Source organism: Rattus norvegicus, chromosome X (genome assembly GCF_036323735.1).
Source record: "Rattus norvegicus strain BN/NHsdMcwi chromosome X, GRCr8, whole genome shotgun sequence".
Classification (NCBI taxonomy): Eukaryota; Metazoa; Chordata; class Mammalia; order Rodentia; family Muridae; genus Rattus; species Rattus norvegicus.
Window position 1 is genome coordinate 104010227 of NC_086039.1, and position 26786 is coordinate 104037012.

At 41.1% G+C, this 26786-nt stretch overlaps 2 protein-coding genes, 1 long non-coding RNA gene and 2 pseudogenes across 6 annotated transcripts; 2 read left to right on the plus strand and 3 right to left on the minus strand.

Moving 5' to 3' along the window:
- Positions 1-412: 412 nt before the first annotated feature.
- On the minus strand, positions 413-1917 carry Bex1 (brain expressed X-linked 1). Its single transcript, NM_001037365.2, has 3 exons — positions 1776-1917; positions 1330-1406; positions 413-1010 (listed from the first exon to the last, which is right to left on the minus strand). The coding sequence occupies exon 3, from the start codon at positions 1003-1005 to the stop codon at positions 619-621; it is 387 nt and encodes a 128-aa protein (NP_001032442.1). The 5' UTR covers positions 1006-1010; positions 1330-1406; positions 1776-1917; the 3' UTR covers positions 413-618.
- On the plus strand, positions 1007-26730 carry LOC134484140 (uncharacterized). Its single transcript, XR_010061545.1, has 3 exons — positions 1007-1429; positions 19768-19895; positions 22091-26730. It is a non-coding gene; the product is annotated as an uncharacterized LOC134484140 (long non-coding RNA).
- On the plus strand, positions 9790-11950 carry Tceal7 (transcription elongation factor A like 7). Of its 4 annotated transcripts, none has more exons than XM_006257279.5 (3): positions 9790-9907; positions 10727-10800; positions 11083-11948. In XM_006257279.5, the coding sequence occupies exon 3, from the start codon at positions 11105-11107 to the stop codon at positions 11399-11401; it is 297 nt and encodes a 98-aa protein (XP_006257341.1). In that variant the 5' UTR covers positions 9790-9907; positions 10727-10800; positions 11083-11104; the 3' UTR covers positions 11402-11948. The 4 variants fall into 4 exon arrangements, with proteins under 4 accessions (XP_006257341.1, XP_006257342.1, XP_008771659.1 ...); XM_006257280.5 differs by having other exon boundaries at positions 9808-9907; positions 10748-10800; XM_008773437.3 differs by having other exon boundaries at positions 9822-9907; positions 10732-10800.
- Pdcd6-ps1 (programmed cell death 6, pseudogene 1) lies at positions 16685-17259 on the minus strand (annotated as a pseudogene).
- On the minus strand, positions 20185-20660 carry Snrpc-ps9 (small nuclear ribonucleoprotein polypeptide C, pseudogene 9; annotated as a pseudogene).
- Positions 26731-26786: the final 56 nt, after the last annotated feature.

Sequence of the window (26786 nt, forward strand, 5' to 3'; positions counted from 1 at the left end):
CCCGACTAGAGTTATAGATGGTTGTGAGCCACACTGTGGGTGCTGGGAATTACAGCTACATCTTCTGGTAGACCTAAGCCATCTCTCTTTTTTAAAAAGCTATTTATTTTACGTATATGAGTACACTGTAGCTATCTTCAAACACACCAGATCTCATTGCAGATGATTGCGAGCCACCACGTGGTTGCTGGGAATTGAACTCAGGACCTCTGGAAGAGCAGTCAGAGCTCTTAACCGCTGAGCCATCTCTCCAGCGCACTAAGCCATCCCTTAAGCCATTATATAATATGTATTCAATTTCGAAAACAAACACAAAGGAAACATCTTTCAGTTCTTCCCGTGATCAGCAACACTTGCTCCCCTCATGCGGCTGTTGATATTCTTATATAAAGAAAAGATTGAGCACAGAGAATGCCTTTTCAATCTGCTTTATTAGGTTCACAATATGTCATATGGACCTTCCCATGCATCTGATAAAAGAATTACAGGCCGAGTAAAAAACACAAGTTTCACTTAGAAGTTGGTAACAGGAAGAGATCTACATAAAAGGAGTAACCTCAAAACTTGTACATCACAAAGCAGGGGTCCCCATAGCATCTTCAGAGACAACCTCAGGACTCAGGGCATAAGGCAAAACTCATCATTGTGGTCATGGTGAGGGGGGTCAGTGCTCACCGCCCGCAGACTATGGCTCAGCTGCCTTTCCCTCAACTTGCCCATGAGGTGTCTCATATCCTCCCCAAACCTTTGCACATTCTCATCTCTCATCCTGCCCTGGGCCTCTCCAACCCTGTGCATCAGGTCCCATCTATAGTGGGAAATGGGCTGCCTAACGCGGAACCGCCTGCGACCTCCTCTAGGCGCACAATTTTTGCCAGCCTCAAAAGTGGGGGCCACAACCGGCTCCCTTTTGATGGTATCTTGCGGCTTTTCTTCCTTTTCCTCCTTTTTCTGATGGTCATTTTCCATGTTGAGATTTTTTGCTCCTTGATCTTTGGACTCCATTTCTCCTAAGAAGCAAGAAAAAGGAAAAGATTTCTTCCTGGATTGATCAGCAACGAGGACAAGAGTCCTTGCTTTGCACTTTTCAAAATTCATTTCCCCACCTAAAAGGTCTATAGCTCCCTAGAGGGCTCAGATCCGGCCCACCTCTCCCCAAAACCCACCGTGTTTCCTGCAGATACATCTGATGCATCTGCGTCATCAAAATGGAAGAATAGGATGGGAGAGAAGAATCCGGTAAAGGCAGGCAAGTAGGGCTCTGACATATCCAGCTTTGCGCTCCTTCCCTTTCCCCCTCTCAGTCCCCAGCCCTGCCCCAGCACCTACCTGGGCCTATCCTTGCCTTCTCCTCTTCCTAGCGATGCTCACCACCAGGTGTGCCGCGAAGCTTCTGGTCCTCAGACCTGCGATCAACCCCGAAGGATGGGTGAGTGGGAGGGAGGGAGGGAGGACCTGTGGCGCTATCCTGAGCGCCACCGCCCAGGTTCTTCCCGCCGCCGCCTCGGCCGCCCCCGCCCTGCCCTGCCGACCACCCCTGGGTCCCCCGGATGCAGGGATGCCGGGGTCTATGAGAAGCTGTCGCGGGGCGCATGCTCCTAGTCCCCGAGGGTCTCCGCCCCGGACCGCCGCCCCCGTCCGGGTCCCCGTCCGGCCGCGCCGCTGCGCACACGGGGACGGCCACCTGCAGCCTCGGCCTGAGCTGCGACGTCCGGGGTGGCGGCTGCGGGACACCGACGACGGGCTCCGCGGGTCCCGGCCGCTGTCCCCCTCACCTGCTCTGCTCTTCCTCCTCCTCCTGCTTTCCGCGCTGCCCGGGCCCGCGTGCTCTGCGCCACCAGGAGCTGCGCCACCAGGAACAGGTGCCTCCGTTAGGGATGGCGGGCAGAAGAGAGTGAGCGAGGGCAGGTCGGAGACCCAGAGAGGGGTGTGAGCCTGCGTGGGCTAGTCACGTGCGATTTGCGTCAGAAGCCAAAGCTCCGCCCCCGGACCGGGCCCCAGCCCCAGTCCCAGCCCCAGCCCCTCTTCCCGCCCCCAGAGTCTTACTGTGCAAAGTTCAGGTCCCTTCTTCACCTCTGGGTCCCTTTAAGGTCTCCAGCCTGGGCCCTGTCTCTCTGAGCCTTGGCCACTTCATGGCCTGACAAAAAGAAGGGCAAGGTGTGCTCTGTGGGCTGCTGGTCATCTCAGTTCTCTGGGGGATTGATTTACCCCTCTGTCTCTGCTCCCATGTTGTGCCTCTTTCCTTCTGCTAGCCCCTCATCTTTTCATTTTTCCTTCCCTAAAATATGTGGGAAAAGTTAGTCAAAAAATGGGCTTATGCAGATTTAAAAAAGCTGCCTTCCTCTGTTCCTCCTTCCCTCTCCTCTCTTCTCAGTTCCTCCTTCCCTCCCTCCCTCTGAGACAGAATTTCTCTGTGCAGCCCTGACTGTTCTGGAACTCACTCTGTAGTCCAGGCTGGACTGGAATTCAGAGATCCGCCCGCCTCTGCCTCTGAGTGCTCGGATTAAAGGCATTCGCCACATGGCCTGTCTGATTTCTAATATTTCTTAATGGACTCCTGTAGTGTTCTTTGGTGATCATGAAAAACATATATCTTTTATATGCAATGATAGTAAGGGGTAAGAAGAGGCTTTTGCTTCGAGAGTTGGGACGAACATGGAAGGAGTTGGAGAGGAGGGGCTTGGGAAGGGGAAAGTGATGTAATTATATTTGGGTTAAAATTTTTAAAAAGAAAAGAGATGGTGTTTCTCATTTGTAAAAACCCAGCAGTGGGAGAACTGAGGCAGGAGGATTTCTAGTGTAACACTGGCCTAGGCTGGGGAGATCTTGTCTCATTAAAAAAAAAAAGTAGTCTTATTTGAAAAACAGGATTAAATTTGGGGGGAAAACCGCCAACCATCTGTCTCTCCTGCTAAGTCATTATATAAATATAGACTCTACAGGCAGCAGCTGCTGTTTTTGGACCTTGGAAAAGGACAGGGCAGCTGATGGCTCCCCTTGTGAGGGGCCCTAGACATGCAAGGTATTTTCATGAGGCGAGCCAGAATTTACTGCACTATAAAACCTTGTCTGATTTTCAGAATGAAAAGAAACGAACAAATCTCTTTCAGAAATGTCTGCTTCAATGGGTTCATATGTATTTGCAAGTCAATGAGCGTGTATTTAAATAATCTTAGGTTATGTACAGTACATTTATTTTCAGGATCGGCTTTGGTGGCTGAGAGGACTACAGGAGTAGAGGACAGGGGAAGGCAATCCCCCAGAGAATTGGGAAGTCCATGCAGGAAGGTCAGGTACATAATTAATATACAAAATACACTTTTATTTAGTATTCTAGTCATGAGAAATTGGAAATTGAAAGGCAGAAGTATCTTATATACTTTATGAACTTTAAACATGAGTTTTTTTAAAATTGTTTTTAAAGATTTATTTCTTATATTTATATATACTGTGTACACTGTAGCTGTCTTCAGACACACCAGAAGAGGGCATTAGGTCTCATTACAGATGGTTGTGAGCCACCATGTGGTTGCTGGGATTTGAACTCAGGACCTCTGGAAGAGCAGTCAGCGCTCTTAACCACTGAGCCATCTCTCCAGCCCAGAGTTTTTTTTTTTTAAGACAGGGTTTCTCTGTATAGCTACGACTGTCCTAGAACTCACTCAATAGACCAGACTGGCCTTGAACACAGATCTGCCTGCCTATGTCTCCTGAGTGCTAGGAATAAAGATTTATGCCACCACCTTCTGCCTAAAGGTGAAATGTTTCAAAGTAAGCTATATGATGGTCACTAAAGACATACAATAAAATGTACACATTTTGTTTTTGGAGTCTTGGGGATGAACCCTGGGTTTTCTACATGGTAGACAAGCATCTTACCATTGACTGACATCCTCCACCCAAGATAGTAATAAATTGTATAATTTAATATTTAAATTAAATATCTTATCAAGAGATAAATAACTATTAAGATAGAGGCTTTTCCTCTGCTGAATAAGTTATGTTATGCACCTTCACAGTCAGAAAGGCCACAGCTTTCCAGTCAGACAAAAATGGTCAGGTGTATACGTTACAGCAGTGTACTCATTCCAGTTGTTTTGCTTTATTCGTGTGTGTGTGTGTGTGTGTGTGTGCACATGCGTGTGTGTGTGTGTGTGTGTGTGTGTGTGTGTAAGTCAGAGAACAACTTTTGGGAGTCAGTTACCTCGACCCACCTTGTGGGACCAGGGTATCAAATTGAGGTCATCAGACTTAGCAGCAAGTTCCTTTTTGCCCATCGAGCCCCCTCACTCATCCTCAATCTGGTTTCTTTTTTAAAAAAAAGTCAAGCTGTGAGAGAGAGATAATTTTATACCTTCTTTTTTATAGGATCATATAATAGCAATTTTCTAAATTCTTATAAAAGTTCAAAGTATTTGATATATTTACTTCAAGTTTTACATCCTATTTACAGAAAAAAAATATCTAAATGTCTGGAAAGATTTGTGGACTCCAATATGAGTTTCTGGAAACACAGCTCTGTTGGTAGACTGCGTGCCTGGTGTGTACAAAGACCTGGGCTCAATCTCCAACACCATATAAAGCTGAGTGTAGCTGCACATATTTAGAACCCCAGCACTCAGGAGATAGAAGCAAGAGTAGCAAGTGTTTAAGAATGTCTTGGACTACATAGTGAGTTTGAGGTTATCATGGGTACATGAGACCTTTTCTTTAGGAAAATAAAAACCCCACATTTTAGTAATACAAATGCAAGAAAATCAGACTAGAATATACACAAAGTAATTGGTTTATATAAAGTAGTACCTTTAATATAATTTTCTATAAAGCAACAGAAAATATACCATATAGGAGAATTTAAATGGATTACTACTATTGGGTAAAAAAAATAAGAGGCAAATTATCACCAGGGACAGTTAGCTGCTGTGGTTAAAATGAGTGATCCCTGAACTCTGGCAAAGTTCATGATCTAGAATACATCTGTATACCAATAATATATAAAAATACAAAGTTTTTTCCATCTGTGTTTAATATTGACCAGGTGAATATCAGTGTGGATAAAGTAAATCTGATCACCCAATATTTAATGAATAGTTATGTCATAGTTTAACTTACATAATTTTGATTTTTTTGAGACAAGTTATTATGCATCTCAGATAGGCTTTGATCTTTCTACATAGCTAAGAATGATCATTCATTTTTAAAAAAGATTTATTTATTTTATATATGTACACTGTAGCTGTCTCTCAGACACACCAGAAGAGGGCATCAGATCTCATTACAGATGGTTGGGAGACACCATGTGTCTGGGATTGGTTTGAACTCAGAAGCTCTGGAAAAGCAGTCAGTGCTCTTAACTGCTGGGCCATCTCTCTAGCCCAGATCATGAACGTTTTAATCTTCTGATCCTCCTTCCTCTAACTCCTGAGTACTGAGATTACAAGTATGTGCCAGGTTTTATGTACTGCTAAGGAATAACCCCAGGCCATTGTGCATGCTACGTAAGCATTTGACTTATTGAACTACGTCCCCATTATAATTTTGATTATTTCTTTAGTGTGAATGTCTCATAATGTGTGCGTCTTAGGGTTTTACTGCTGCGAACAGACACTGTGATGAAGGCAATTCTTATAAAAACAACATTTAGTTGGGGCTGGTTTACAGGTTCAGAGATTGTCTATATCATCCAGGCTGGAGCATGGCAGCATCCAGGCAGGCATGGTACAGACAGAGCTGAGAGTTCTACATCTTCATCTGAAGGCTAGTAGCAGAATACTGGCTCCCAGGTACCTAAGGTGAGGGTTCTATTCACACAGTGACATGCCTATTCTAACAAGGCCACACCTGCTCCAACAGGGCCACACCTAATAGTGTCACTCCCTGGGCCAAGCATATACAAACCAATACAGAGTGTATGACTTCAGTGGTGGATGACTATGTCAATATACTTCTATACAGGAATGTTGATGTACTTTGACACAGTGACCTGGAAATAAATGGGGGGAAAACTTCAAGATGACTGCTCAGTTTGGAAGTGTATGCCTGCACACAGGCAGGAGAGTCAGGATTTTAAAGTCAGTCTTAGCTACACAGGAAGTTTGAGGCCAGACTTGACTACATATGATTCTGTCTCCAGCAAATCAAAGTCCTTGGGGGAATGCAGAGGAGGGTCCTTGGGTTTGTGTTATAAAGTACTTACACAAAAGCACTTTCAGTCAAAAACCAATAAACAACCCTAAAGATGGAGCGAAGGGACCTCTGCCTGTGTTATAAGGTCCTATGGCTTAGGTTCCTTTGACAGGTCTCTTCCATACATCTCTTCCTAAATTTAGGTCCTACCTACCCTTTTTGATGCTGGTTCACATATTTCCTAAAGCATTTTCTATCTGGAGCCAGCCTAACCATTGCCTTCTCCTATTACCTACTGATCCAAACAGCCCACTCCTCCTTTTAACCTTTCTCTAAACCACCACCCAGAAAGAATACATTCTCAGTTATGTAGAACTTGCCTCTAAGAATGTAGGACTGGGCATCAGGAGAAGTCAAAGAGTAACTGTTAACTTATGCATAAAAGGATGCCAGTTGTATGAAGAACTTAGAAAAAAATGTTGTGGCGGATTGGGACAGACCTCACTTTAAATCCTGAGTGGACTCTTATGCATAGCACTGACCAGATAAGTGACCTCGCACATCTTACATAGATATCTCTGGAGGTGAAAGAGAGAAAATAGAAGAAAGCACACTAGAGAATGATCAGCCCTAACAGTTCACATGTAAGATAAGGACACAAACTGGGAAAGTGCCAGATGCAGCTGTGAAAGTGAGTGAGTACAAGGCATAGTGATTATGGAAGGCATGGGAATTAGACAAGGCCCAGGCAGGGTGACTATAAGAAGGAACCAGACAGACTGGGTTAATTAATGCTAATAGCACAAGATCTCATTTAAAGATGAATGTCAGTATTGACAGAGAATTAAAAGTTGAATGTGGTCCCTGTAGACTTATAAACACCAAATAGCATCATCTAGGCAAGGGCAAAATATATTGTTATAGGCACAGTTTAATGCCTTCTAGCTAAATGTCTATGTGTGTCTTGATTTCAAAAGTATATCTATATGTGTGTGCACATATGTATATACTTGTTGACATGTATTAAAATTATATATATACAAATATAGGCACACAGGTATATATATATGTATATGTTCATTTAATATTTTCATTCCTATTTTCCCTCATTCCATAGATAATACCCATCAAAGATAAAAACACAACAGATCTAAGGTGATCAAGAAGATTCTATCTAGCCTATCACTGTCTAAAGTACTTCCAGAGCTTTTTACAGCCATAAATCTACTCATATGTGATTGTGACTGCAAAGGAGCATGACTTTCTTGGGATAATATAATTTTTCACATAATGAGAATGATATCGTGAAGGCATGTGGTTGTTATTACTCATTTGAAATGTCATTTTCATATGTGTATACTTTCTTCTCTGTAAATAACAGTTCTAAAAGTAAAGAAGTGATAAAAACAAACATACGCCCTCATAAAACTCATCTATTGTACTGGGTTTCAGTATTACCCCAGAAGATCACACTTCTTTGCAATCAGCAATCCAAATGCCCTTCATTCCGGGAGGCCAGCATTCCAACGCCTGTCCCTGTAGGCAGAGTTTTCGGATGAAGAACACCATGGACACGGGATTATATTGCATCTACTCTTTTGTGTCTAACTTTATCCGAATGGCCGTCTATCAGCAGTTTGTACTTGTTTATTGATTCACTATGCATGTTTAGCTATATGTGAACGTCAACATTTTCAGTTTGACGTGGTCTAGAGTCACCCAGACAACAAACTTTTGAGAGCTTATCTCGATTAGGTTGATTAAGGTGGAAAGACAAGTCCATGTGGTTGGGATCTGCACTGTATAAGGAGACAGCTAACTGATTGATAGTATTTGTCTCGCCTTGTCTGGTCATTGTAAATGCAAGGCATTCAGCTGCCCAAAGCTTCTGTTTGTATGACAGAGTGTACCCTTGAACTACCAGCTGAAAGAACTCCCTCTTGGCTGGGCATGATGGCACATTCCTTTCATCCTAGCACTTGGGAGGCAAAGGCAGGAGGCTCTCTGTGTGTTCAAGGCCAGCATGGTTTATGTAGTGAGAACTACATAGAAATATAGAGAGACCCTGTCTAAAAAAAAGAAAAAAAGATAAAAACCCTTCCCATTAAGTTGCTTTGTCCCATATTTTGTCAGAGTAATAAGCCAAGTAAATAATATGTTATCTATTTCTGGATTACAAATTATATGTTACATTTATACATAGTGATGAAAAGCAACACCCTTTTCTTATGTCAGTTTCTGAGGGCCTTTGAGCTAGACAGCTTAGGTTGAATGGTTTCACCTTAACGTCTCTTACAAGACTGGAATGAAAATGTTGATAATGTCAGTGTCATATAAGCATTCAATTACAAGAAAATCCACTAACTAAATTACAAATGTGCTAGTAGTTTCTAATTAGTTGTTGGACTAAGAGCCTCAATTCTTCTCTGGCTGGTCACTAGCTGGTTTCTCTTTTAAAGCTAGTCATTCCGCAAAAATGTGTGCAGCAAAGCTCTACTTTTTAAAAGATCTCGTCTGCCTACTTAACTTTTTTTTTTCTGGAATCATTTCCCCTAAGCTTACTAGTAGTGATTACATTTATAATGAACTATGGAGTTCTTAAACAAGACTGAAGAACTTTTCGGGTAGTCACCCCTTGCTTATTTTCATGTAAACAAATCCATTTATGTAAGGAATAAAATCCTTAGCAAGAAATGTTTGGTATGATGAGTGGTGGTTTTTGTGACTGGCTGAATGAAGTCTAGGAAAACATAAGTGGGCCAGAAATGTTTGAGAGAAACAAACCAAAAATATTCCCACCAAGGGTTAAGATTTTTAAAAGTAATACATTCAGAGCCCAACCTTCAAGGGAATAAAAGACTACGGCCTGGCACAGGCTGTGAAAATGTGAAATCAAACTAGTAGTTATTGCAACTGCGTTCTGAGATCTGTATATCTAAGCACGAAGTACTGTAGGATTATAGTCCTAGTTATCCATGGGACAGAAGGACTTCACCTGCTTTGCAGTCTCCGTGAGAGGGCATGCCCCAACTGCTCTGTACATTTTGAGCTTCTAAAAATGTGTCCGCCTGAAAGGTCTATATTTATATTCTGACTTCATTAGCTGGAACAGGTGCTTGGGTCTTCTTATCTTCCTATTTTTAATCTTTTTTCCAAATATGCATATCTTTACCATATTTTGAATTATGAGACTTGTTTTTACGGAAAATTGAAAAATAGGAAGCTACCCAGAAAAAGTAAAAATACGTAAACCCAATTATGACCTCATTACCTAGTTTATTTTATATCTTCCAATTTGGTTTCAGAAATTAGGCTGTAAGGAAAATGATATTTATGCTGGAGGGAAGGGTGAGTAGAGGCAAGATTGCTTCTTTCCTGCTCTTGCAACCAAGATGAGGACGAGTAATTCTTTCTTTCAACACAACCCCTAAAAAAGGAATGATAGTTAATATAACCATGGGAAGATGCAGCCCCTCCCTGGTAATCAGAGAAAGGCACATTCCATCCATAAGGAGAAGGGGCCACTTTTGACCTCTGAAATTAGCAAAGGCAAAAATGAGTGACAGGGCCTGGTGTGGTGGGGGTGGGAGGTTAGTAGACAGGTCTACTTCTGCAGTAGTGCTGATGGGAGGGGAAAGTAGGGACCAGAGTTGGAAGATGACATAATCCTCACGTGATTAGAAGCTGACGTGAGCCCAAGTTGTTATATATCCAGGTTTCTTTCTCCTCTGGGTACGAGCTCTTTACTGCCCTGAATACTCGTGGCCAAGAAGAAGAGAAGGTAAATTCCTTAAATCCCAGCAGATTGGTATACAGCAACCACCAGGAGCCCTTGGATTGATAGTGGCTGAACGAGAAGAGAATCCATCTAGACTTGTTTCCCCATATCGCTAATTGGGAGATAGATAATTGCATATGTTTTAATTTTGAATTACATTTATCTATTTGCATGCATGTTTGTGAGTGCACATTTCACTACATATCTATGGAGGTCAGAGCAAATATGTAGGAGTTGGTTCTCTCCTACCATGTGGATCCCAGAGACTGAACTAAGGTTTTCAGACTAAGTAGCAGTACCTTTATGCGCTCAACCAGCTTGCTGGTCCAATGATTGCATATTGGGCAAAAAAAAAAAAAAAAAAAAGCAGGAAACATGGGGAAAAGGTTGAGAAACATCTAGCAATTTAGTGATAAGGCTTCTCTTGTCCTGGAAAATTTTGCTTTCTTTGTCTTTCCCCAATGCACTGGAGAACATGGTAGCTCTGAAATGTGAATTAATGCATGGAGAAAGGCTGAAATCGTGGGACAGAGACAAGAAAAATTGAGATAATTTAAAAATGGTTCACCTCATTCAATGCCAACCTGCAATAGTGGGGTCAAAATGGGGGATGGAAGATGCTGAGTCTTACGAGGGCCAAGGCTAAGAGTGAGGACGGGTGAACAGGCACACAATTCTAAACTAATGGATAGCTATAGGAAAAGAACCAGGCAGTAGAGTACTTACAACTATGATAGTGGGGAGAATCCCGGATTCTGGATAATGATAACATATGTTTGGTCTCAATATTCTCTTCCCTGATCCCTTGTTTCTGTTTGTAAGTCCAGGAATCTGTGTTCACAGATAACCCCTGACAGGAAAACAAGTGAGAAACTACCCTGCGTTTATTTACACAGGTTGGTGTGTGAGAGTTTCTTAGACTGGGTTCTGAGGGTGGCAGTTGGGAAGGGATAATGCTGGGTAAAATTTGCAGCTTCACTTATTTCCTGGCAAAAATGTGGGTTGGGATTGAGGAGTGGGGAAGAAGACAAGGAGATTTGACAGTAAGCTGAGGAAGCTGAGATATTTTAGTTTCTGAAGGCTGGAACTGTGGGTCTGTCAGGTATGGGGAAATGGATTCCAAGAGAAAGGGACTCAAAAGTAGGAAGATAATCTTTCTCTGCATTTTCTCCCTGAAGTTAATCAGGAAACAACGAAATCATGCAAAGGTCCTGCAACGAAAAAGAAGGGAAGCCCAAGTGCAGTGAGCCAAAGAGGGAGGAGGAACATCCCTATGGAGCCTTTGAAGGTCAGCGACTGGAAGGGAATTTCAGACAGAGGCTGCTCCAGTCTCTGGAAGAATTTAAAGAAGACATAGACTATAGGCATTTTAAAGGTGAAGAAATGACAGGAGAGGAAGAAGAGATGGAAAGGTGTCTGGAAGAAATAAGAAGTCTGAGAAAAAAATTTAGGGCTCTGCATTCTAACCGTACCCACTCTCGGGACCGTCCCTTTTAATGCTGTAGCCTCAGAAATTATTCTCTGTTATTAATATTCCCACTGCTTTCTGCTTTCACTCATTTTCATAAATATTTGCTATCATTTCATGTTGATACTTCAGTTTTGCTTTCAGCCATGTATAAACCTCATGCTGTCCATATCTCTCACCTTTCAGTTCCATCCCACCGATTTAATACGATTTATTTTTTGTTTATTTGAAAGGACAATCATCTCGTAGTTTATTTTAAACCAAAAACTGCACGCTAAAAAGCATTATGTGTACGTCTTATGTGTTTCCTTATGCATGACACCATGCCAAAGAGGTTAATCTATGTGATCTGGATTCTCTATCTTACTTTCCACACAATGAATATCTGTATTTGTGTTATTAATTTTGTACCACAAAAGGGAAAACAGTTAGACATAAATGAAAGAGGTTTATCAGTTGCTCTTGGAAAGCAGTGAAGCAGCAAACTTTTAATAACAGAAGTATAGGAAAAGCCAATTGCAAATTGCCTTTGGATTTCTTAGGCAGAGGAATAAACTGACCATTATAAAATACAAATGTTTAAGACTTGATCATTTCATGGGGAAAATATTCACTTCACAGAGATTTTGTACAGAACTGCTGTGGGACAGTAGCTCTGTGGCTATGTGGGTGAGACCTCATTTGCGCATGTGCATACAGAAACCCAGCTTGTATAGAGCCATCCATTTTTTTTTTTTTGGTTCTTTTTTTCGGAGCTGGGGACCGAACCCAGGGCCTTGCGCTTCCTAGGTAAGCGCTCTACCACTGAGCTAAATCCCCAGCCCCAGAGCCATCCATTTAAGGGAAAACATGGAGTGTTTCAATATATGCCCAAGAACACTGCCAGAAGGCAGAGGTGGGGTGTTCCATGTCAGCCCTTAGTTTTTGAATTCCACCTTTGTTTACAGCACATCCTGCCTTGGCTTTTGCTCTCTGATAGCTCCCGAGCTACTGATGCACCAGGGGCCTTGTTTCAAAACTTCACTGAGTTTGCAATGAGTTGAGCTCTCAGGGACTTTTTTTTTTTATTAACTTGAGTATTTCTTATATACATTTCGAGTGTTATTCCCTTTCCCGGTTTCTGGGCAAACATCCCCCTCCCCCCTCCCCTTCCTTATGGGTGTTCCCCTCCCAACCCTCCCCCCATTGCCGCCCTCCCCCCAACAGTCTAGTTCACTGGGGGTTCAGTCTTAGCAGGAACCAGGGCTTCTCCTTCCACTGGTGCTCTTACTAGGATATTCATTGCTACCTATGGGGTCAGAGTCCAGGGTCAGTCCATGTATAGTATTTAGGTAGTGGCTTAGTCCCTGGAAGCTCTGGTTGCTTGGCATTGTTGTACATATGGGGTCTCGAGCCCCTTCAAGCTCTTCCAGTTCTTTCTCTGATTCCTTCAACGGGGGTCCTATTCTCAGTTCAGTGGTTTGCTGCTGGCATTCGCCTCTGTATTTGCTGTATTCTGACTGTGTCTCTCAGGAGAGATCTACATCCGGCTCCTGTCGGCCTGCACTTCTTTGCTTCATCCATCTTGTCTAATTGGGTGGCTGTATATGTATGGGCCACATGTGGGGCAGGCTCTGAATGGGTGTTCCTTCAGTCTCTGTTTTAATCTTTGCCTCTCTATTCTCTCAGGGACTTCTTAAACCTCTGCTTTCTAGTGATATTTAAAACAGGTGGCACTGCTGGAACACTGCCAGTTCCGCACTGTCCTGGGACATATTTTTTCCTAGATACATATTAAGAAGTAGAATTGATGACTCATAGGTTAATTTGGTTTAATTATTACAGGAATTTCTAATCTGCTTTTCAAATATGCCATTAACAGTGCATATTCTTGTTTCTCTCCATCACTGATAATGTGTGCATGCTTGTGCAGGCCTGAAGTTGTTGGATGTCTTCCTTGCTCTTATCTCTCACTTGATTTGCTGAGGTAGGGGCTCGGGGCAAACTGTACTCACTAATTGCTGGTACTCTGTCTAGCCAGCCTGCCTTCAGGATTCTGTGTCTGAATCCCAAGTGCTAGGATTACAGGGTGTCGTCACACCTACCAGGCTTTACGTGGGCTCTGAGGATCCAAACTATGGTAAATATGTTTAACCACTGAGCCATCTCTCTAGAACAATGTGTTTGATTGCTTGAATGTCCTTAGTGTAGTCAGCCTAGTAGAAATGAAGTTGTGTCTCTGTGTGCTTTTCTTCTGGTTTCTCTTTTTCCAACACTCCAAATCTTTATTGTATTTATTAATTAATGAAAATACGTGAATGTAACAACTTGTTATTTTAAGTTAGCAGCTGGAAATTTAAAATGCTACAAAATACAAAATCTTTTCTTAGGGCAATAATAGACACATTTAACTTTCCCAAATCCAAGAACAATTGAACATGGTTTTGCCTATTAAATATAAAACTAGATTATTTTAACGCTCCTCATAGCTAAAGAATTCAAGGAACAATAATTTTGTTCTATGTATATGATGTGTTGACTGACATGAGGAGCATCTGCCAACACCCTACACCGATGACTTTCACACTGGAGTCTGGCTATTTTGAGAGTTTTCTGGTATGCAAGGGGACACTGTTAACAATGAGGTAATAACCACTTTTACTTTGCGATAAATATATTTAATGCTAAACACAGCCCCCCAAACTGAAACAATACAGAACCCCAACATACAAAACAAGTTTTAGGAAACTGTATTGTCAGTGAGGACTGACATGTGTTCTCTCAACACACAACACATATCCCAGGGGTCCGTGGCTCCTTCCTTCTCTGTGAATACTAGAGAAATGCTTAGCAAAGCATGCCACACTACATTTGGATCACAATTCAAAGACTGGGCATCCCGCCAGGGACATAAAAAGGTGTGGAAAGGGACTCTAAGAGTCATCCATGTGACCACCAGACCTCCCTGCTCTCTTTTTAGATAATTAATAGGCACAGGACGCATGGGTAGAATTTCATGAATTGACTTCTAGCCCTCTATATCTAGGTTTTTTGGAATGTTTAGTAGCCACAAATTAATCCTTCAGATTTCGTTAAATGTAGCTCTCAAATTTATTGTCAGGTTCACTTTTAGGACAGCAATATAATCTTCCCAAACAGCAAGGGAGTCCTGAATGTAACAGGTGATGTCCTGGTCCTTAACCTGATTCTCTGCTGCCTTTTCTTTTCTCTAGTATCTTTCTAGTCAAAGAATCTATTTTTCCTGGTCCTGAGAGTAGAGATCTTCATCCATGAAATGTAGTTTGCCTGGCATCGATCTTTCTGAGCCACCACAGCTGAGTCACCCTGAATCTGAAAACTATCCCAGGCAGCATGCTTTGTGGCACCCATGTTTGTACTGGGTTATCATGTTTATTTTAGATAAAACACTTTTCATTTCTCTGGTATCATATAAACACAAAGTTTGGCCTGATATCTTAGCCACATGGTGCTGTGTGCCCACATTACAATCTGACCTCCTGCTGAACAGAAAGAGCTCACATTCAATTGTTATCCTTTGAAATACACCGAGAGAGTCAGTGAAGCCACATTCAAAGAGATAATAATCTCTTTGAAGCTCCCCTGAGGTACAATTACACTTTGTAAGGGTTCCTGGAAGTATCTTCCTCATAAAAATATATCTGCAGTATATTTGTAAATCAGTCTTCTCCCAGCTCCAGGATTATCTGTTGATTCTACTTCTCCTAAATATTTTTTTTTCTATGTCATGGTCTGCTGTCATTCAGACAACATCCAAAGGGCTTGAAGTAGCATTTGTGTTTGGTTTACACTTCTTTCTTCATGATATGAGCCTTTTTTATGGAACTCTTACCTCCTCCTCTTGTTTCAGGCATTTTGTTTTAACCCACAGGTCCAAAAAGTAAAGCACCTACTTCGAACAATGATTCGGGATCCAGGGCTTAACGTCTGAAAGGCAAGCCACATCTTGGGAAACAGTAGTCTACTTCCTCATGAGGATTTTTTTCCCCAACCACGGGAATACAAAGAATTTGAGAAACTCACTAGGGAGCTTAAGTGGGCATAGAGAAAACCTCTTTGAACTTCTGAGCCAAGTGGCCTGCTTGTTGTTTGAAATGTCTTCCTTCTTATATTTTAAAACTCTCTCCACAGTGTCTGCAGTGTGTAGTACTTTCTAAAAAAAATTCTCGAGATGCTGCCAAGCTTTGTTTGACACCCGCCCAACACAAAGAACCACTCAGGAGTGGTGATACCAAATCTGAGAGGTTGCATTGACAAAAGCAGAAGATTTAATTTGCTGCTACTAAAACTCTAGAAACGCCTAGGCATCTGTGTGGCACTGACTCTGCAGGCATAGAGGATGCCCAGTGGTAGATCATACAAGACTTCCATCACAATTTCAGAGACCCACTGACACCAAGCAATGTGTAGTAGTGCTGAAGTAAGGTGGCCCTGAAGCATTACTGCATTACTGAACTAATGGGGATCCCAGGATGTTACAGATGTTCGGGCAGTAAGGTATTCACTGAGGAAAGTAGCAGATATAAAGTGGAGCTTGCCCGAGAGAGAGTAGATATTGCTCCAAGCAGCAGAACTGGAGGGGTAAGGCTACTCAAGCTCTCTGGAGACACATCATGAGTCCTAATGTTGTCTAATGGAGTTGAAGGATTTGGTACTTGCCTTGCTACATATTTTATTTGGTTGGCTCTAATCATCCCGTGTTGGGTGATTCCATTCTTCGTTTTGGGGATTAATGATTACATTTGTTGTCATTGTGTGTCAGAATTGTGCATTTTTCTGAATCAGCACTTTAATGCCTGTGCTACATAGTCCAATAAATAAGCTTTTTTCTTTTTTCTTTTTTTAAAGTATGGCACACAAAATGCCTTCTGTGCCAGTTCCATATTATTTTAAAATTCTATTGGCTAATACAAGCATTGCAACTACAGAATTAGAGGCATCTAGAAAAGAACATGATAATTTGAGAGCAGAATCATGAACCATTAGTAGGTCTCTCACCTCATGGCATAATTAGTCAACAAGTCCAAGGTTTGTGTTCTAACAGCATAGCTAGATTGCCCCTTCACAATCACTGACCAGCTTATTCACATATGTATAGCCTGGTCCCCAAGTATTAACTATACAGACAATGGGAAGGACAGTATCTCAACTGCAGCTGGGCCCTGTTCTATCACAGGTTCCTAAGTATTAACTATACAGCCTACAGAAAGACAGCATCTCTCTCCAGCTGTGCCCTCTTCTATCACAGGTAAGGGATTTGGCATCTTTAGTTTTTTGCACCCCGTGCTTGCCGTTCACAAGGCCTGGTTATACAATGCCATGGAGAGATACTGCTCATAAGATACTTGAATCCAGTTGTCCTGATCCCTGTCATAGCGTCTGAATATGTCTATCAACTTCTGCAAGAAAACGCAACCCTGGATGAAGTCATCAAATGTGATCTGCCCTCTTCCTTGGCCTGTCAGATTTTCGGATGAGGGTGTCATGGAACTGATCAGAGAGCCGGTAGCCTGAGAGTTCTTGTTTGAACTTGTTTTTGTCAATCATCCCCGAGTTGTCCCTGTCACAGGTCTGGAAGACATTCTGCCAGTCTGTGAAATGCTTCCACACACCTGTGAATTCCTTGAAGTTCACACCAGCCTTGTTTTCTAGGTCAAACAGAAATGACTGATCTCACAGTCACTGGATTAAATGGAGTCCACGTACCATTGGATAATGCTTTCTGAAGCTCATTGTGTGAAATCACTCCACTCTTGTGTTTATCAGCCCGCTGGAAGATGTTCCACAGGAAGCTGTGGTCTGGCAATGCAGCTACAGCAGCAGGGCCAGGGCCAGCACCTGGGCCTGGGCAGTAGGAGTAGACAGCCATGGGCTGATGCACAGCGCTACCATGGCCCAGCTCCACAAGCTGGGCTTCTGCCTCCTTGTGCATTTTTTTAAAGTTATAGGAGTCCACTCTTAAGAGATTTCCCTGAGTCTCAAAAGAGACTTCAGACTTTCAAACAACGTTGGAATTGTTAAGGATTATAGGGACTTTTGAAGTTGAATGGGATAATTTTTGCATTGGAAAATAAGACTACAGGAATAATAGGCAGAAATGTACAGTTTCGAACTGATAGGCTTGGGTGTCAGGTTGACAAAGGGTTAGGTTATGATCTTTAGTATTGTCAACTTGACCAGGACCTAGAATTAGGAAGGAGACAAACCTCCAGGCATACACAACCTGTAAAGGATTGTGTAGATTGGGTTAGCCTGTAGACATGCATATGAGGAACTGTCTTGATTAGGTATATTGAGGTGAGAAAATCTACTATGAAAAGGGACAGTGCCATATTCTGCGCTTAGATCCTGAACTGTATAAAATTAGGAAGCTACCTGAGCACAGAACTCTTTGCTTCCTGATTGCAAACACAGTGTGATCAGCTTCCTCTAGCTCCAGCCATATTCACAAGGATACGTAACTAGTGCAAATGATAATCCTGTTTATATTGTTAATAACTACAATGCCTAGAACAGTGGCTCTCAATGTGTGAATCATGACCCTGTTGGGGGTCACAGATCAGATATCCTCCTGCATATCAGATATTTGCATTACAGTTCATAGCAAAATTGTAATTATGAAGCAGCAATGAAATAATTTTATGGTTGGGGGTCACCGCAACATGAGGTCACAGCCTTAGGAAGGTTAGGAATCCCTGTACAAGGTTGTTTTCTACATCAACTTCACCATTTTAACTTCCCATTAGTAATGTATAAAGATTCCAGGTCTCCACATCCTTACCAGTACTTATTTTCCATTTAAAGCATAATTATACTAATGGGTATGAGATCTTCTTGTACTATTGGTAGCAATAAATGATACTAAACAGCTATTTACATTATATCTTTTTTGTAGATCCGAGTCATGCCCTTTTAATTGTGACAGATTTATTGCCCTTTTACTGAGTAGCAGAAGTTGTTTATATAGTGTAGGTATTAATCATTTGGTTGTGGTTAGAAAAATACTTTTTATGGCATTAATCATTTTAAAATGTATTGACACATAATTATCAAATTATAGGTTTAGGGGGTTTTCCATGAGCACTTACGAACAATATATGTTCTATTGTTGTTTTGTGATAGTTGCTGTATATCTCTTTTATATACAATTATAGGCAGTGTTATTCTCTGCTCTTCTTATTTACCATCAGTCTGAAAATGGAGTATTGAAGATTACACAATTATTCTCTCATAAAGTTTATATCATTTTTTCTCTTTTGTTTGGTTATATCACTTTAACTTATTTGTAAATTGAACATTTTAATCAAAGTATAGTGACCTTTTTTGTCTTCTGTATGATTTTAATTTTTTTAAAGTCTGGGGGATGGTGAAATTTGTTTTATTACCTGTCCTCCCTTTTTTCTCTCAAGGGTCATTTTGCAGTTTCCTGGCCTCTAAACACATCCAATCCCACATTATCAGTTGTGAAAATTAGAAGCTAACTTTGTAGCATTTCTTAAAACTATATGCTTCAATTCATCCATTTTCCTGAAAAGTTCATAATTTCATTTTTTTCTCTATAGCTGAGAAAAATTCCATTTTATGTATGCCACACATTTTTCTAATACACACATTTGGACATCTAACTGTTTTCTAAATCAAGCAAGCAATAAAAAGTGGAGTTACAAGCCAAACATACAACATTGGCTTTTATGTGTACCCAGTTAATTTCATTTGACATATTCCTTTCCTCATGTAACTCAAAGTTGTGGTCTGGTGCCATTTCATTTGAACCTGAAGAATACCCTTTCACATTTCTGGTAGAACAGGTTTCTCAGGAAGACAAATCTCCTTCAGCTTTTGTTTGTCTAGGAATGACGTACTTTATTCCTCATTTTTGAAGACAGCTACAAAGTATTGACCTGTTGGTTGGTATTATTTGTTTCTTTCAGAACTTTAAACATTCTATGATGCACTCTAGTCTCCGTGGTTTTGAGAATTAATTCCTCATTTCAATTTGCAGCTACAAAATCTTTGGTTTCTTTCTTTCTTTTTAACAATTTCTTCTTATTGTCTTGTTCATATTTTCTTTCCATTTTTCTTTTGCTCAATGACTACATGGAACATTTTGAAGACATTTAAAATAGTTATTTTAAAGCATTTACTGGGCCAGAGAGCTGGCTCTCTTGGAGGACACAGTGTTTGTTGCTGATCAGGACTGGCCTGACTTCTGCCTCTTGGAAGGCGTTCGAGAACTGACTACCACAAGTTGTTCTCGGACCTCTACACTTGCTGAGCGATACGCATGTGTGCGCACACATGCATAAATAAACATGTCATATATTTTTAATGTAAACAAATAAAAATCATTCCTCTTGTTTTATTTTCTTCCTTTCAGTGAGATGCACTTTCTTGTCAACTTGTACGCCTTTCTGTGAAAACTGAGCGATTGAGTAACATGACGTGGCAACTTTCGCAGTCAGATTCTCCATCATCTCCAAGATGTACAGATGTGTGTATGTCTGTGTAAGTATGGGGGATTGCTGATTTGCCTATTTGTTTAATACAATTTACAAAACATTTTTTCTTTTTTTTCAACTAAAAGAGCTAATGATTTTGTTTTCACATTTCACAGTATAAGTGAAAGCCACACTTATTTATTTATTTATTTTGGCATCACTTTTCCCTCCAGAAGCATTTCTGTCTGTTAGAAAGGGACGTTCCTTGTCATGCATCTAGGAAACACTCAGGCTCAGCACTAAGATCTCCTGGTGAAACAACAGCAAATACAAAAGGATAAAGAGAGCTTCTGCTTTTATCTGTCTGGCTGGGTCATGTCAGGCCATGTGGGCACTGTTACAGGGCGGGCAGGAGGTCTCATCATTGGAGGCCCGGCATCATGGGCATGTGGCCTCCCATGGGTGGTCTCATCCCAGGAGCTGATCCCACAGGCATCATCCCAGGAGGAGGAGGGCCCATCATTGGCATCACAGGAGGGCCTTCCATGTGGGGTGCAGGCATCATGCCAGGCCGAGGAGGAGCCGGGAGACTGGGGGAGGTGGGATCGTGGCCCCTGCAGGCAAAGGAGCAGAGAAGGGAGCTGGAGGGATCTTTCCTGTTGAAACGCAGCCAGTGTTTTGTCAGTCAGGCTCTGGGCCCGCTCTTCCATCCATTTCTGGTAACAGTCTTTCACATTCTCTTTGTGTTTCTGACCACTGCAGTGCGTCTTCCTCACAGAGGGAGAATCCTGGGTAAGATACTATCACAGTTGTCACACTAAAACTTAGGCATGTTGCTCCACAGGCCGTTGGCTACCTGGGTTCTACAAAATATTTCTAGAAGGTTGATATCAGTGCAGTGTCTGTGTAGGTTTAGGCTTTTCTCAAAACCTACTTTATTTAGGGTTCTTGAATACTTCAACCTCCCTTCTAGCCCACCAACCAGAGGTAGGGGGGAAAGAAGGTTAATAGGAAAAGAGGGTTGTAGACCTGTTTAGAAATAATTCTTTGGAGGGCGATTCCACTCTTCCTTGTCAGGATATCAGCAGTCCAGTCCAATAGCAAACACCAAACACAAATCAGTAGCAGCAGAAACCATAAGGCTCCACTGACACTTTGCTAGTGTCAGCCAAAGCCGCAAGAATCAGTTGGAATAGCACAAGAGGTTCTTTGGTACATTTCTCTCTACAAAGTGAAGGCCAGAGAACATCAGCAAAGTGTTGCACGATGTAGCAATACAAGTGCATCCTTTTACTGTCTGTGGGGTTATATTTATGTTCTTTCTAAACATCTTGTGCCCTCTCAAGCATCCACTCCAGCAAAACATTATATGCTCTCTCAGGTGTCTGCTTCAGCAAAACAGCCTCTCACAAGACAGTTTCCAGAAAAACATCATGTGATCCAACTGAGTTTCCAAAGGAACCAGAAATTTCCATTTCACATCTTTTTTTTATCAGTATGTCCTCAGCTAGTGTTCTAACATAATATTTATCCTAATGATAGAAAAAAAATTTTAAATTCAAACATGAAGCTAAAACCAGAATGCTTCTTTCAGTATTTGAAAAAATAACTTAGATAATGCAATTTGTCAGAGTTTCCCTTAATGTTTTTGAGCATACAGAATTCGCCCACTAAGCACAGACACAGCTACATCCGCACAGGTTTTCATGTGTTCTGTTCTCATAATTACCCCTTTAAATATATCAAAACATTTGAATATCATTCTTTTTGGCCACAGCTTATCGGTAAGTATATTGTTTTATTGTTGGTTTTGGCTTTTTGAAGTAGAGTGCAGTTGGGCTAGCCTGAAAATCATTATTTAGACCAGGATGAACTCAAATTGTGGCCATCCTGAATCTGATTCTAAAATTCTGAGAGTACTAGTGTATGTGGCCATATCCAGGAAGAAGTCTATTATTTAATTTGAAAACTCCTTGGAACTTGCTTCCTGTCCTGATAGTTAGTTTTAACTGTTAACCCCACACAACCTAGAATCACTTAGGAAGAGACTCTTAATGAAGAGCTATCTGGATCAAGCAGTCTGTGGTGCATTTTATGGGGCACCGTATTGCTAGTTAATTATGGTGAGAAGAGCCATCCTAGATGAGGAGAGCAGCATCTGTTAGAGGCTTAGATAAAAGTATGTGGGAGAAGGAAAGTTTTCCTTCTTTGCTGGCTTGGCCTTTGCTCTCAATGGTGATTTCATTTACCCTCTTGCTGCAGCTGCCGATCCCTTTGCTGATAACAGAACCAGGTGCCTTCCTGCTTCCAACGAGACCTGAAGACCAGTATCTCCAAGGCATCCTCCAGGCCTTTGGTGCAGATTAGGACAGCTGAGACACGTAGCACAGCCTCCCGGGGTAAACAACTAGTCCATTTCCAACCCCTCTTCCACTCTATTATGCAAATCAACCCAGTAAATACGTTTTTTATGGGCCAGTGAGATAGCTCAGCCAGTAAAATGCTGCCTGCCAAGCCTGATGTCCCAATGACCTGAGGAACTAAGGTCTATTTCATTAATCCACATGGTGAAACTAGAGAACAAAATAATTCTGCTCTGCATGGCATCTTCTGACCTCTACATACATGCTATGGCATGTTCTTGTAAGGCACTTTCTTTCTCTTCTGATTCCTCTCCCCCTCCCTCTCTCCCTCCCTTCCCCTCCCTCTCTGTCTCTCTGTCTGTCTCTCTGTCTCTCTGCCTCTCTCTCTCTCTCTCTCTCTCTCTCTCTCTCTCTCTCTCTCTCTCTTTCTGCCTGTGACATATACAGTAAATAAATGAATGAATATAGACAGGGAATGTAGTGTCAGGGAAATTTACTTACCCCTCAAAGGGTTTTGTTTAATGTGGTTCTTATACTTCTATGGTTAGGTTTTTGGAGACAAGGTCTCACTATGGAGCCTTGGCTAGACTGGAACTCTCTGTGTGACCAGTGTGGCCTTGAATTCAGAGAACACCTAGTGGTTCTCATACTTCTTATGGAACTCCAGTTATTTCACTAAATAGTGAGTTTTTGCTAAAGTGACAAATAGTTCACCAACCTTGTGTTGCTTCCTATTTTCCATACATCTCTTACCTATGTATATCGTGAGTGTGTGTTATTATCATGCCATCTGCCGTGAGTCCATTATCAGAAGCAAGATTGGTGACAGTATCTAATCTTGAACTTTTTCAAAATGGCACTAAATAAACCTGTTTTTGTTCTAAGGTACCCAGGATCAAGAATTTTGTAATAGTAGTGGGAAATGGGCTAATGTACAATGTTAATAATAATCATAAAATACTTTAATATTTTCTTCTTAAATTGATTTTTTTAGTACTAGGTAGGGATCAAATCCCAAGCTTCAGGTACTTTACCCACTGAACTATTACCTCTGCTGTTAGGTTGGCCATGTTGACATTATAAAATATATATCTTAAACTCTAATATTTTGTTTCTTGTCTTAACATTCACCTTATTGGAGTTTTTGTAGCTACATCAGTTTTTATTTTGAAACTACAGGCCAGTATTTTTCTAATATATGAATTTCTATCATTCCCAATAGTTATTTTTAAAATGTTACTCTTATAGCAACCTGTGTCTTATTATTCAGTCAACTTAAACTTACTCTGTTGAAAATATTTTTGCTATACCTCTCAATTGACTCCTGTATTCTCTATTCCTACTGATTAAATAAAACTATGAGAGTTTAAAAGATAATTTCTGGATCTTCAAAACTTATGTGCCCAAAATTTGTCTGTGTACATATCCATTGACTTAAAGAGTATGGATTCTCTGAGGAGAAAGTCTATCAAAAGTCTTAGTTTGTAAGGGACTCACATTTTATTTTAAAAAGAAATTTGTCACAAGGCCAGAAATCAATATATGGCTGTGCTTTCATTGACCAGAAGAATGTATATCAATATGGCGGGTACCCGGTTTTCAGTCTCCAAATTGTCCTTGACTGATCTTATTCCTTTCTGTAGTAGTCACAGAATCTTGGAAATGAGGATACTCAATTCCACACCTATAACCTAGAACTCAAAGCTTTTGAATTTCTACATGGCTGTCTAGTGTGATTGTCCTTCACAGCATTTCAAAAGCACCTCAGGCTTATCACATGGAAAAGTAATGACCAGGAGTAAGCTGTCCGTTCCCCTGAACTGGAAAGCCTGCTCGGGCATGTTCAAAATGCATTACTGGATCTGGTCACAAGATGGCCCTTTATTCTACACTTAAAGATTTTTTAATACACAACCAAATTTTGATCAGGAAAAAAAAACTATTCTTACAAGTTAGAGAATATTATTTACTAAGTATTACACATTGATTCTTGAAGATGTGTTTGTATCAAATCACCAAAAGATTCTGCTCTGACATTTCCTTTTCCTTTCTCCTTTTTAACCAATACAATCAATATCTAATTTTTTCATTGCTAGAAGATATACTTTCCTAATGAGTAGCTTTTTGCTTTGTGTTCTGACTTCTGCTTTTTCATAACTTGGACTTACTTGGATAACCTCTTCAGTTGTCAATATCAGGAAATTTGCTTTTTTTTTCTGTTCCAAGTACCTATTTCCTGTGTGACTCTTGATTGGATTAATAGACACTGGGGTCCTGAGTGATCCTCACCTTTGGATGTGTCTATGAAAGTGTTTCCAGAGAGGATTACCTGCCCTGAATGTAGGCGGCACTCTTGCATAGGTAGGAATCTCAGACAAAATAAAGAGACAAAGGAGAAGGTAACTTGACTGCTGGCATTACCTTTTCTGTGCTTCTTGTTGGATGCTAGAGACAAAGCATTAGTACTACCCTGCCATAATGGAGTGGTCCCCAAACCCTTCCTCCCTTAAGTTGGTTATTGTAAAAATAGTTGGTCCCAGCCCCATGAAAAGTGATTCTGAGAAGTAGGGTTGTGGCTATGGCTACCATATTTTGTAGGTTTTTGGAAAGAGTGTGTAAAAGTTTGGAGCCATGAGCTAGAGAAGCATGAGCATGACACAAGAAGAACTTCATGGGCAATAGCTCTTCTGTATGGTAAGAAGCTTGGAATGCCAATAGGAAGGTCAATAGGAAGGCCAGCACTCACAAGCTTCCCCAGAATAAGCACGCTATTGGAAACTAGACTGGAGGTTATTTATGGTTTCTTTTGGCAAAGAATTGGACTACACCCTGCCAATTTCCTGAGCATCTAAGTGAGGATGATTTGTTTGGTGGAGGAAATTTCAAGGCAGCATAACATTCACACTGTGATATTGACGTTGCTCTCTCTGTTTAGCCAGACTTGGAGGGAGAAGAAACAGAAAGTAGTTTATTTAGCATTTAGTTTCTAAGACTCAGGGGCTTTGACTTCTATGGTGAAAGCTTGCTGACTATATCCGAGCCTGATGGATGACAAGATGGCAGGTATGTCTGTGACAAAGATGAGAGGGAGCTGGAGAGCAATCAAAGTTGTGTGTTTTGTTTGGGTGACTCATCCTTGCCCTTTCATAAGAGTCCTTTTGTGAGAAATAGCTGGAGTTCCTTTAGAATTGCGTCAGTTCCTGTCAAAGGCAATGAATGCCCTTCAGAGGTCTAATGGCCTCATCCTGGATGATACCTCTTGAAGGTTCCATCACCGGGGACCAAGTTTTCAACATACAAATGCCAGGGTGATACTAAATGCAAGAGCATTGCTTGTGGCTTGAAAATGGTTCAAGCACAGGTTTTTGAAGCAAGGAAAAGATTGCACTTGGAATGCTAACAAAGCAAAGAAAATCAGAGGCTAGCGCCAACAAAAGATGATTTTACTGAGTTCAGGAATGCAAAGCAGCATTTTAGAGAAGAAAAGGAAGGGAGATAATGGACATCAGAGTACTGTTTACTGAAGACTTCTAGTTTCTAGTGGCCAAGAATGAACTATTGTCTTAGTTACCCTTATCTTGGTGTCTGTAGCTTTGAAGAGGGAACATATTGTGCAAATTTAGGCCAAATCAACCTTGTATTCTTGTTCTGAACAAACCATGTCTTAAATTACTGCTATGTCTACATGTCAAATGGAGCAGAAATCTGGCTAAAGGTTAAGGTAATCAAACAGAAGATACAGCGTGAAGGCAGCAATGCCAAGTTTTAAAATACACTTTTAGACATTCTGGGTGTGTGTGACCAAGTAAAATGCCAATACTCTCACCTTTAGTCCCTAATCCAAGCAACTGTTATCATCGTAAAACTAGTAACTTGACTTTTAAAGTCAATTAAAAGATAAAGAAGCTAGCTAGAGTCCCCCTGTTAAAGAGGAACACAATTAAGCCATAGCCAATCTCACTCTAGTCTTTCAAGAAGACTCAAGCTATTGAATATTGAGTTATCTATGTCTCAAGTGCACTTGCTTCTCAGAATATATATATATATATATGAAATAAAATGTTGAAAGTTTTCTATGAGCTAAGTGATTTACAGCAGACACACCGTGTTAAGATGTTCCAACGAGCCATGACGTGTATAAAGTATTACCTTCTTTAAGATGAGGAGACTGTTACTAACAGTATGTACTGGCAAGTAAGTGATCAAGCAACACAACTTCTTGACAGTATCAGGGCTCTAGAGTTAAGCATGATTGTCCTTCATTTTAAATAATTCCCCCAAGTAACGTCATGATAAAATAAAAAAATTTAAAGGCATACACTTTGAAAGCATTTGCTATATAGCAGGCACCAGTCTAAGGAATGTACATGTATGAATTCACGAATGTAACCAAAGTAATTTGGCTGTCACTTCTGACTGTAAAACAGTACTTTGGAAAAGACTACAGAAGAATTAAGAATAAAGTTTCAGTTGCCTTAAAAAAAAATCTTACTTCTATTTCGAGATTCGCCCTTTCTCCCTGATTTCTGACCTAGCTACCTGGCTTCACAACAACAAAGGAGATGAAGGAGGAGGGGCTAAGGAAAGCTAGGTTG